Consider the following 13,524-nt stretch of genomic DNA (forward strand, 5'->3'; position numbering starts at 1 on the left):
AGAAACTGGTGTTATTGTGGCTACAACTCCTGAGTTGTTGAGCATACTGCAAAGGATAGCATAGATCAGTTGGAAATACCATTCTAGCACAATATGAAGTGGGGTGGACATAGGATTAGGAGGTATATATTTGTTGGGATGCCCCAAAACATTAGGAGCATAAAAAATCCAAATAAAAAAAAAGATAGCAAAAGCTACCCAACCTATTAGATCTTTTACATAAAAACAATTTTAAGAAGTTATTTTATCCATCTCTGAATGTACACCCAATGGATTGTTTGATCCATATTGATGCAAGGCGGCCAGATGAAGAAGACTGGCACCTAGTGAAATAAAGGGGAGTAAATAATGGTGAGCAAAATAAAAGATTTAAGGTGGCATTGTCGACAGAAAAACCACCCCAAAGCCAAGTCACTATGGTATCTCCTACTAAAGGTATCGCGTTAGCTAAGCTTGTAATTACTATTGCTCCACAAAAGCTCATCTGACCCCAAGGTGGTACATATCCTATAAAAGAAGTCAAAATCATTAATAGGAGTACAAATACAAGACACCGAACAAATTCCCTAGCACTGCTATAACTCGCATAATATAGACCATGCAAAATATGAAGGTAAACCACAATATGAAGATTCCTAGTGTGCCACAAATTTTTTGAAAAATTGGTAAAATTCAAAAATATATTTGAATAAATTCAAAATTATATATTAAAAATTTTAAAATTATTTTTTTGTGTTTTTTTATCAAAATTTATGTGACTGGCAAGCCAATCACACATTCCTTCTTCATTAAGACAAAGTAGTGCAGGTGTGATGCTCATAATATAGTCCATGAATACATGATCTGTATTTGTGAATTATGATGAGACCATAATATTGAGGTTGCTAATATTTAAGCATGTGTTCTAAATATTCCTATTTGAAATATAGTTTAGAAGGACATAGAAGAACACTATCAAGTCTCACTCTTATGATGTGTATGGCCCTTCTCATAACCACTAGTGTTGAGACACTAAGGATAGATAGTGGGTTCTCTTTAGCAGAAAGAGTTCACTAAGTCCATATGAATCCTTAAATGGTATTATACCCAACTGTTAATCAGGTTGATTCATACCACAGTCCTGTAAGCGGTCCTTACACCTGAGACACTAAAGCCATCTTGTGAATCTATAGTTGTACTTTGACAATGACTTAGGAGTTCTATGTCATGGAATTCTGAACAGTCTTAGTTCAGGTGTATTATGAAATTCAGTAAGATGATTAAATGTTCAAATGGGATCTTCCACTGTCCATATAAGAGGAAACAGCTCAAGGAAGACAACACAATGAAGTCCTTGGCCATGGCAGTGAAATATATGATAATAGTTATCTAATGATTTTTGAATGCCTCAATATTAACTCGGATGCCCGATTAGAGGTTGGTAGTTGACCATACTGAGAAACCATAAATTTGAGTTGAATATGAGGTTTAATACCTTCGGCTTATGAAAAAAATACTGAAATTTCCCTTGCATGCAAAGGGCAACTAAGAGTCGAATCGACAGAGAGCAAGTATTGAATATGTGAATTTCGATTTAATATTTTTAAGTTTAAACAATATTTTAGTAATTTAAACTAAATTAATAAAATCAAACTAGTGAATTTAATGTCAAAATAATTCTAACATGATGAAAAACTTATTGTCCAAATTAATTCAATTTAGATAGAATATTTTTAAGAATATTAGGATGATTTATATAGACAATACATTAATTATAATTGAAATACCTAAGTGCACTCTTTGGGAGCATCTGATGACATTGGACGGCAACAGAGGTGAGTGACGTGTAATGGATGAAGTAGATATCACAGTGGTTGCGATGAAGGTGATGGTCGACATGCAACAACACGATATGACAGGCCCGAGTGATGATACATTTTAATATGACTTATGATTTATAAGTACTGAAGTTGATGGAGAAACAGAGATGAAGATGGATATATGTTGTAGAGCAGTAGAGGAAAAGGTGATGTTCATGATAGGGGAAACCTAGGCTATCGGTGATGATAACCTAGGAAAAATGACGAAGACATAAGTTAAAAAATAGATGAAGATCACACTAACCTTGTGTTCACGTGCCCCATGGGCGGAGTGGTGCTTTCTCTCAAGGTATCTTGATCTGAACTTCACTCCTTCAATCCTTCACTCTTGAAGTGCAAGAACTGACCCAAGTATGATTTTGAATAGCAATTTACTCTACTAATCATAATCAGGAATAAAATCCAAGGGTCCTTTCTTCGAAGGATGGGGGTTCTATTTATAGATCCAAGATAGTGGATGTGCAGAGGAGGGAAAGATGGAAATACTAGCAAAAATTCAGCCCTATACTCCTTTTGCATTGTTAGTTATCATCATTTAAATTTGGAGCAATATGAGCCATTCGATTATCTGACTCCTTGGAGTTCCTCTCTCCTCTGATGAGTGTGGCATACTTCAAGCATGACACACACTTTTATCAATAAAAAGTCTAAAAATGATTAAAATTATTTATAGTCTTCTAACTTATAGTATTATTTTCCTGACAAAGTTAATGTCAGAAAATTTTATAAACATACCAGAGAATCCAAAAATCAGAATATCATTGTAAAGAAATAACTAGCCTGTTAAAATATTTTGTTAAATATTTTTTGAGTTTTAGAATGATTTCATTCATAAAATTTGTGTTATAAAAATATTTTAAAATATCACACACTCAAGAAAAATAGGAAATTCATTATAAAAGTGCAATAAATTACTCCAAGCCTAAAATTAATTGGATTTGTAATTATTTCAATCAAAGTAAGGATATAAAAATACACGAAATGATTACTAAAAATATGCTCATAATTTTTATTATGAATTACCCTGAGTGGTCCTAGGATCGTAAAATGGATGAGGGACTCAGTAATTATAAACAAGTTCCATGAGTGAGTCGATACACACTTCGTTGTACCTTCTAGAGCATGAGGTGTAGTTTGGCACCCAATAGGCTAGAGATTCAATCTATCAATTAGGTTAAATCATGTCTGTGATTAATTATGTGATCTGTGCCCATGTGATTCGTTTATCTTCTTTTTGATGATGATACAATTCCATTATCAGTTTTTATTGTAAGAATTGCATTTTTTTATCCAGATCAAGGTCGTAGACCCTTAGAACTTTAACATCAGAAAATTCTATAAAAATATCAGTAATGAGGGAAAATTAGTTATATCATTCTAAACATATAATAAACCTCTAAGATATTTATGTAAATCTAAAATACTTATTATGACTTACATAATTATTTTCTTATTAATTTTGTTGGAAGCTTTTTAAAAAATATAAGAAATTTGGGAAAATTCATAAATTCATTAAAAAATGGAATTAATGATTTAAGGTTAAATAGCATCGATTTTATAATTTCAATTAAAAATCTTATGAAATATATGAAATTTGTTTTAAAAAACATGTTACTTGTGATTGTCATAAACTGATGGTTAAGACTATAAAAAAAGGGATAATACAGAAGAAGTATATTTTTTGAGCCCATTTAAGGCATTCTAAGATTTAAAATCAACTAAACCTATGAATTATGGATTTAACCTTAAATTTAAATTGGGAAAGTCTGTTTGAAAATCAGAGAAATTAGTGTGTGGATCTATGATGCCGGATGTCGTCTAGGACTTCGTCTAGTCGCTACCCAATCGATGCTCGGGTACCGAGATAGAGATGCCGGACATCGACGGTGTCGTCGACTGACAGATAAAATCCTAATGGAGTGATGTAACAACAATGCAAGATGAATGCATCCTACGTTGTCGTACGTGCAGGCCCCGACTCAAGGGAGAGTGCCGAACTCCGTGCTCCGAAGGGGTCGTCGGATGAAGGCGATGGTGGCCTCTCGAACGTCGTCAAAGGAACAATGGTGTCTATGGCGCCGAACGGAATCAATCTGTAGGGGCTCGCATGCAACGGACGGGCTCGACCCATAGCGATAAGACGCTCAAGCTTCTCGTAGTTTTCTCTCACTTTTCCTCTCTCACCTACCTAGCCCGAGCGCGGTGGAATCGATCAAAAGTATACTTCAAAAGGAGCATTTTTGGGAACTATCTTTTACTTTTCTTGAATGCTATCTTTTAAATAATAATTGAAGCCAAAGCATAGATAACCTAGACAATATTGGTAATAATGAGAATACATTAAGGTGAAGCTTAGGGGATGAGAACATGAGAAAATGATAAGGGATGTATGATGGTCTCTGGAAAACAATAAGAGACAACTTTGGGGTCCTAATGAGACACTGCGAACCTTCATGGAGAAGGTGACATTCTTATCTTTGGCTTTGGGTACAAGGAAGTCAAAACTAGACCTCTTTTTTATTCAATTGATATTTTTGTGAGTTGTCCTATTACTAAGTAATGTTTGGCTTGTGGGGACTCCTGTTAGGTTCTAGAGGCCTAGATCTGGATGAAAATTTCACAACATATTGCAAGGGAAGACTTTAGCAAAATCGAATGGCATCATAAAAACATTAAATCAAAGAACCTATGCATGGATCGCATCTGTGATTTCTTGGATCCCAGAGCAAGATGAGTTGAGCTGCTCAAATGTGCAGCCTGTAAACGTATCCACACGGTCCTCGACACGTCGGATCTCCTCCTTCTCGTTGATGATCCCCGTTCAACCTCATCATCATCATAACGCCGTCCCGATCGCATCGGGATTGGAGAGAGGTTGTGCGGAGAAGGGAGAAGGGTGATAAGCCAAAAATAGGGATGAATTTTACTAAATTTTAACCCCTATCGTTGTCAATTTCAGCTTATACAATAAAATTTATAAAATCCCCACTTAAGATGTGTAGTGAAAAGTAAAGGTATCGTCCAATGAAAGTTAGTAAGGAATCCAATTTGATGCTTTCCTTAGAGTTAATTTGATCGTCAATGAAGATCAAATCAACCTAATTAGACTAGGAAGTTAGAAAGGGGGGTCGAAGAGATGAGAGGAATAAAGGGCTCCAGATTGGCTTCTTTGATCCAAAGAGAAGGGTCAAAGGGGTCCATTAGAGAGGGCGAGAGGGAAATTTTTTTGGTTTGGTTGGTTTTGTAGGTTTGATAATTCAAAAATAACTACACAATTATATAGTAAAAGGGGAAGTTTGATCTCCTAGAAATTGAAGTCTTTTTATAGTTTTTTTAATGTGCACTTGGAATAGCTAGGTAAATCTCTCAATCTCTCCTCTCAATCTCAATAAGGGCTGGTACATTTTGCTCAAGCCTAGTGATTTAGAAGTTCAGACCAAGATCAAGAAGAACGAACAAGGAAATTTAACTAAAACGTCATCCAAAATACACTAAAGCTTCAAATACAAAGAATAAAAAGGTACCAAATAGGTTGATCCAAGCTGGAGCTCCTCTCTGTCTTGCAGCTGTGATAGAGCACTATCCAGAATGAGCTTCTCCTCTCGAAATTCGTCTTCTATACTTAGGTTACATTGTCAAAATTACCATTTTATCCCTATTTAGTAATTAATCTTTATCTATCAATGTACACTTGATCTGGATGATCCAACCATACAGATAGAAACAGGAGGTTAAGACAAGCAAATCCATAAAATAATCATCTCAATCAGACTTCACGATCAAAAGTTATGAATAAATAAATTTAAACCAATTTTATCCATTGGATTTAAATCCATTTATTTATTAATTTTCTTTTAAACACTCAATGATGTGTCTCTGTCTCACTGGCTGATGAAATTTAAACTTCAAATGGTGGGTTCTTTCTCGTTATGCCACGTAGCCCTTGACGAAAATAAAAACAAAGAAAAAAATCAAAAGAATAGACGTTGCACATTTTGAAATGCACCTAATTTGGCGGTATTGACGAGTAGCAGAGCGCGACATCACCGCCCGTGCGCGCACATTGTATGCACCGCGCGGGAGGCACATTTACCTCCCGGTGGCCCGCCTCATCATGCACCATTGGATTCTCATCTGACAGTTGAGATGAGGCCACGTCGAACGCACAAAAACCACTTTGGTGGTTGTGTTAAAGGCCTTCTCAAAATGTGAAATTGCCGCCTAACGCTGACAAAAAATAATTGTGTATATGCCTCGTTTGCGCTCTCTCTCCTCTGTTTTTTCCTGAAATTATAAAACGTACCATGACAATTTTCAATTAAATCCCTGCAACTTTTACATAACTGTATCTATGCCCCTACCGAAACAACCAAGAGCCATTTTTAGGGGTATAATTGCAACATGTATTTGTGCAAAGCCCCTCAAAGTTTGAAAATTACGTTAACACTCATTTTACCTTTATAAATATATCCTTTTCCTCTTTAAAAATTCATTTTTCCTCAAAATAAATCCCAGAAAAATCTAGTAAAATCCTTAAAAATCCTAGAAAATCCCAAAAAATTCTAGAAAATTCAGTAATGCATCCCCACACTAATTAACCTCAAAATTAAATTTTAAACCTGCCATTTTCATTGAAATCCCATAAAATTCATAACATTAACAGAAAATTAGGGAAAAATCAGAAATCACTTGGAAACATTAATTACATATAAATATACGATAACAACCCAATTTTAATCTTGTTAAATGCACACAATTGTGCTAAATTGCTTGAAGTAAAGACCGAATATAAGGTGTTGTCAAAGGGGAAGGCCTTGAACAATTCTGGTCTGGGTGAATTTCCTTCAGGGCCTTCCCCTATTTATACTAAATGGGCATTTTTCATAAAACCCCCAAAACTTAAGTATATCTTTTGACCTCCAAAAGACCATTCGCGTGTTACCCTCTAGGCCCATGTATCAGTCTAGTTAACAACTCTATTAGCCCAATAACCTTTATTGGCCTTACAAATTAATTAAATATATCATTATAGAGATTAATTAACATCGGATTGATTTAACCCAATTGATAGGTTGAGTCTCCAACATGTGGGGTGCCAAGCTACACCTCGTGCTTTAGAAGATACAAAGGAGTGTGGTACATGGAACCTGTTCATCATCGGTCACCGTGTATGTATAGTCCCTCATCCACTTGACGTTCCTATGATGACTTAGGGTATGGTCAACTGTCAAACCCTAATCAGTCATCCGAGTTAGTACTGATGCGTTTGGAAATCATCGGAGAACTCTTCTCCCGATATTTCACTACCTTAGCCAAGGGCATCATCGCATCGTCTTCCTTGAGTAGTCACCTCTTATACCAAGGGTGGATGATCTAATCTTGACCACTCAATCATCTTCTTGAACTTCTTAATGCACCCGAACTAAGACTATTTAGAATCCCATGATTAGGGACACGTAAGACATAGTCAAAGTTCTAGTGTCCATCCACAAGACGTCTATGTTGTCTCAGGTCTAAGGACCACTTAAACAACTGTGACATGAATCAACCTGATTGACAGTGCGGTATAATACCATTCAGGGATTCGTACGGATCAATTTAGTGAACTCTTTCCACTAAAGAGCACCCACTATCTATCCTTAGTGTCACCACACTAATGGCTACGGGACTGGCCATACTCATCATATGAGTGAGGCTAGATAGTGCTATTCTATCGAGATACTTCGATGTCCTTCTCACGTATCCTTTGAATAGGAATGTTTAGAACACACGATTAAAGACTAGTGATCTCATCATAATTCACTAAGTCTGATCATGTATTCATGGACTTCAATATAAGCATCACACGTGCACGATAATGAATATGTTCTATTAATGAACATGGAACAAGATGCGGAATGTGTGATTGGCTTGTCGGCCACATAACTTTCCATCTCCTCTGACATCGGTTAAGACTTATCACTATGATGTAAAAAAGAGCTTTAGAGCGTCTTATTAAGAATGAGAGCTTATTAAAATTATAGAAACATTAGAATAACTTAGTAAATTTTAAAGCCTTAGTTCACCCCTAGGGTCATACCTTAGACATATAAACTGATTATTTATAGTAAGAACTATCTAATTTACTCCAGAGTTAGATACCACATTATAATAATTACTTATTTAATCTTTTATGTAAACTATCAATATGATGTACCTAACTCTATTAGAGATGATCTCTATGCTCCTATTATGATGAATGCAACGTGTTAGATGATACATCAATAAGGCAACACATTACTATTTTCCATTGTAGGGTTTTCTCTGTTGTTTACGTTAGACCTCTCTTCATAAAACCTACCAAATGATACCCTTATTGATTTTATCCATTTATACCAAAGGAGTCATGCATAATTAAGCACATATTTTTTGAATTTTATTTCATTTAGTTATTTTCTTAACAATAGTATCTCAAAAAGTTGATTAAAGCATCAACTCCTAAAAAAAAATCCATGTCATTAGTAGCCGTAATCAATTACATACCTTTATCAGCATGAGAAAATAACAAAAATAAACTCAATAAACATTATGACCCTAGTCGGGTAAAAAAATCAGCTTTATCAGAATGAGAAAATTGGAGTTTTCAGTTTTTACATCCTTTTAATACAATAGAAAAAGAGATGAACTCTTTAGACTTCTACGTCACTCGTGAAACTTTTCACACTGACAATTAATGAAAATGTAACCTCTGGTTCTTAGTCAGAGTTGTCATGCTAGATTTGTTTTTTTACTAGATTGTCCATGGCCCGAATTGATGGGGTTGTAGGGTGGCAAGCCCAATGCCATGGTGGACCCTTTGTAGGTCAACACGGCCCATTGATCCATATACAAGGATGAATAGGCCACTGAATATGGGAAACACCCAAAAAGGAAAAAAATATGATAACCAGTGAGATACCAAACAAGCAATGAATGTTGCATAGCTCAATCATATTTATCCGCTTTGTCTCCCTCTTACTCTCCTTTTCTCTCCTTCCATCACTCGTTATCTTTTGCTTTCTCTCTCTCCTTCCCTCTCTAGCACTCTCTCATTAGTGCATTCTCTCCCTCCTCCACTCTCTCTTTTGTGCTCTATACTTCTTCCCCTCTCAATTGAAAGTCAACCTCTTGCCTAATAAATATTTGAGAGAAATAACGTCCTTGCTACTGGCTATAGCTTTTAGCAGTGGTAGGAATTGGTATCAGAGCCTTAGTTATGGGTTCAAGTCCTGACTGGACATGTGGCTCTGGGCCCAGTCCAGTGGGGGAGGGGGGGTGTTATACTGGTAGGCCAGTGGCAGGCACTGAAAGGGAGAATGTTGGGAGTCAACATCCGGTTTATAAAGGTTTAAAAGTAGCGACACCCATGCTAGAGGTTTCAGCAGTGGTAGGCACTTAACTCCAAGACTCCCTTTTGCAGTATCCCTCTTCCACTCTCAATCTGTTGTCCTTGTCCTTTCCCTAATGGTCAGAATCTTCTTAGTACATTAATACCATGCTAATGATCATGCAAATCCTTAGCCACATTGGCCTGGCATAGGGAGGGAAAAGTCAGCACAAATGGGCCCTGCCAGGCCAGGCTTTTTTATGTCCCCTTCCTATGCTTGTTCAGCTCTAATGTTACCTATTTCTCATTTAGCTCGTCTGCTTCCTTGCATCTCACTAGGCGTCTTCCAACATGTATGGCCAAACAGCTTAGCATAAAGGTACAAAAGAACCACGTGGAGCAGTCCAACAGAGTGTCTCTCTCTCTCCCTCTCTCAACTTATAAATTACAAGGTCAGAGAGATAGATATATGGAGAAAGGGAGCAAGAGAAAGCTCAAGTTCAAGGGCCCTGGCAGCAGATACACTGGTCACAAAAAACATCCTGAAAAATGACCATTTCGTCTTTTCAATCAGCAACCTTGGCGTCAGCCCAGGCAAGGAAACTGTCCTGAGACCCAAATTCCTACAGGCACCATGAAAAAAAATTCATTATCAGTAAGATCCGCAGGCTCCAATGACAGGAAACAAAGAACTTTAAAACATACAAGCTGGCTCAATCTCATGTCAGGAGGAGTGTCGAGCTCAATATTAGGAAGCTCCAAGCCAGCAATCTTCTGGCACTCTTCGATATCATGCTTTAGGTTTTCCACGCCAATCTTTGCATAGTCAGCTAGTGGGACTTTCCCTGGTCTCCCCTCCCGACCTTCGCAGGACGTCTGACTCTGAAGGAACTCGTCACACAATGCCATGCCCTCAGCCAGCTGTTGAGAATCCAACAGGAACTGTGACTCTCCATCCCACCACTTTGCATCCTCAACAGTGTTGTCATCCTCTGGATGATCCATCTTTTTAGTGTCGGATTCCACCCCATCTTGCTTCTCTGTAACTGCATGCAGGCTCCCCTCATCATCTGCTGTCACCTGAAATCACAAATCCAGACTCAATTATTTAAGATGAACTTCAGCTAGTATTTAATCTATGAAAGCGGAACAATAAAAGTAAAATTTTAGTTACTTGGGCTGGTAAATGCAAAGAACAAGGATTGCGGTTTCGCTTCTCCGCAGGGGGCTCTGGGGTTACAGACTTGGGGCAATAAGGGAGGAGCTGGGCTTCCTTAACAGATTCTTGCACCATGTCAAGAGGGAGTTCTGCTTCAGTTCTATCACTGGACCTGCACTGCTGCTGATAGAACAACTTTGAGACAACAAGCTCACCATCAATTTCATCTTCTTCAACACCGAGGTGGTACTGGTGCATGACCCAGCCAGTCTTCTCTGGCTTTTCGTTTTTTTTTTGGCTCATGTACAAAACCATGATCTTCTTACATCCTTTGTGGGCACCATCCACCATGACTGGCTTTGTTTTGCCGGTCTTGTGCCAGCGCACATCTCCAAGGTTGTCGCCGTGGATCTTCCGCCTCTTCCTCGTGCCTGTATTGTAAGCCTTGAAGGTCCTGTGAAAGAAATGAGAAACACTTCCATCTTGCTTCACACCTGGAAGAAGGAAGAAGTTGAGGATGAAGAAAAAAGAGGGAAAGGGTAATTTAGTAATTCTTCTTCTCAACCTGGAAGATTTTGTGGGTGAGTGTAGCAGATCCCATCATCCCCTTCAAGAGTTGGGATGAACTCATTGATGAAAGGGTGGGGCTTTTCTTCTGTCTTTCCAGATTTGGCAAGTAGATGCCAGAGGAGCTCCTGATCAGACGGATCAAATTTAACACCTCTGGGCAATCCAGGCCATTCATTGGCAACCTGGGGAAGAATAAGGTTGAATTATTTCGGACCATTGGCATGTAAAGAAATTGATAACACTAATAGTAAGAACAACGAAGTTTGCTTAGTAAAATCATACGTCACTGTTGTCAATAACGTGATCGCAATTTGGGCATTTCCTGCTGGGGTTGCTTTTCCATGCGACTTTTGCAGGATGAAGAGAATCAGACGCGCTCTTAATCTTTGTCGCAATCCTCTTGCTGTCAATGAGCCAGGATGGTCTGCAGAAGTTGAAAACAGACAGATTATTAAGTACCTAGCGGAGCTGATAATTATTTATTTTCAAACGTAAGTTAGATAAAGAAAATTAAAGATGCGACAAAGTTACAAATGGAAAGCAGAGAAACAAAACGAAAATTTGGTTTCCTTTGTCTTTTTTGATTCAGATTCATTGATAAAACCTAATCAACTTCCTCCTTTATTCCTAAAACCAACAGATCACTGCATTTACCGTGCATACATTTTTATCATTTGGATATAATATTTGACAAAATTTGAATGTAAAAAAAAACAAAATTTTGAGAGGAAAACTTGCAGCACATGACATTACAAATTTACGGCGCATTCTGTTTCTTCTAAATTTACGCCTGAGTCGTATAAGGAACATATCGACTCTTCCGAAAACGATTTCTGCCGGTACGACGGACGCCGCTACAACTAAGTAGAGACTCTCATGATACTAGGAACATTAAATAACTTGTTTCCAGCGGAAGGGATAAAAAATAAATCGAACTTTCCCCTTCAAAGATTCTACACCTCGAAATAACTCGTCAAACAAAGAATCACCTCGAAATAAATATCAAGAAAGGAATCGGTGAACCAAACAGAAAGAGAAGAAGTGGGTGTGCAGGGAGAAGGAGAGTCAATGAAAATTCAAAAAAATTGAGAAAAAAACGAAGTACCCAGAAGACATTTTTGAAGCCGCGTTGAGATGGAAGCGTAATGATTCCCTACATCTGCGAGATCAAGACTGAAGATCTCTGAGCGAACGAAAATAAGACCCGTTGGAGCAACGGGTGCAGAACGTCAAGTAAATGGGAAGGAAGAACTCGCTGGAGAGTAGAAAGGGTAGGAAATACCCCGCCTAAAGTAGGCATTATGGACACAGCCACAGTTTGAAAACTCTCTTCTTGCGGCCAATGGGAAACAGCGGATGAATCATTTAGGGGAAAAAATGAGGAAAATAAAAGCCAGGATATTCAGAAATAAAACCATGTATATGTCAAATTCAAAGTCATTTGAAACCTCTAGTTAACTTTCAAATTTTAGAAGAAGCCTGAATGGAAAGTTGAAGAAAGAGAATATCAGGTAGAGAGAAGCGTAATATGGAAATATCTTGGGACATTACAGTAGAGTAAAGTGAGTGGTGTTCAAATTAAGAATAAAATTCTACCTGAAACTGAACCAGTAAAATTTGTTTCACATGATCTTGCTGGAATTCAATGGCACATATATTTTCTTCAATATAAATAAAGTATTTATGAGTCGCATAGTCATATTCTCAAACTAACTTATTTTCTTGTGAAAAGTAATAATAATCTTGACCAAAGTTTTAAAATACATTTCACAATTTTATCATCACTTATAATATAATTGTGGTTTCCACGAATGTTCCCCAATAAGTTCCGTAGAAGCTATTGTATCTTGTGCTGAGTTTCTGGTAAATGACTTGGTATTAATGAACTCAGCTATTGCTAGCTTGTATTTTAAAGTCTGATTAAACTCAGATATTAAATTTAACAAATATAGACTTAGGAGGAAGAAAAGAGGGTATTTCTGAAGGATTAAGGTCAGTTTGGACCAGTGAGGATTTGAGATAACCCTCTGCATCAACTCACATTGTACTTGTACTTATTTAAGTTTAATTCTCCTTGGACAAATGATACTTAGAGTTTGGTGACTTATCAAGGTTTTCACATGCATTACTAATAGCCTTATTGAACCTCTCTCAGTTGATCTTAGGTTAGATCAACTAAGTGATAATTGTTTTCTGAAAATTGAATATGCTAATACTCTTCATATTTTTTACATGGGTTGCCTAAATATTTATTATTAGTTTTCACGCTATACATTACATAAAAATTACTTTATCCATTTTACACATTTAGTGTCATCAAAAGGAGTTAATCCTTTCATATTCATCATCATTTTATAACAGTTTTCAGACCACCCATTACTTCTAAATATGATATTTTGAGATTGATACTGAAAATACATTTCCCATAAACCTGTGGAAATTAATAACAATCAAAAGGGGATGTCAAGTTGCACTTGAAAAGTCTGAGTATGAATATCAAAGAATAAGAAGGGATGTCACGGAGTTTTTGCACAGACACAGTGGGAAAATGATGCGAAAGAGGTATAAAATAAAAAGGAATTCAAGGAAAT

The 13,524-nt window shown here is 37.0% G+C and overlaps 1 protein-coding gene across 1 annotated transcript; it reads right to left on the reverse strand.

Moving 5' to 3' along the window:
• Positions 1-9,558: 9,558 nt before the first annotated feature.
• On the reverse strand, positions 9,559-12,210 carry SOG1 (NAC (No Apical Meristem) domain transcriptional regulator superfamily protein). Its single transcript, XM_078588712.1, has 6 exons — positions 12,039-12,210; positions 11,216-11,357; positions 10,929-11,115; positions 10,379-10,857; positions 9,910-10,284; positions 9,559-9,827 (listed from the first exon to the last, which is right to left on the reverse strand). The coding sequence occupies exons 1-6, from the start codon at positions 12,047-12,049 to the stop codon at positions 9,771-9,773; spliced, it is 1,251 nt and encodes a 416-aa protein (XP_078444838.1). The 5' UTR covers positions 12,050-12,210; the 3' UTR covers positions 9,559-9,770.
• Between the last annotated feature and the right edge of the window lie 1,314 nt (positions 12,211-13,524).

This window comes from Wolffia australiana, chromosome 16, assembly GCF_029677425.1.
Source record: "Wolffia australiana isolate 7733 chromosome 16, ASM2967742v1".
Lineage (NCBI taxonomy): Eukaryota > Viridiplantae > Streptophyta > Magnoliopsida > Alismatales > Araceae > Wolffia > Wolffia australiana.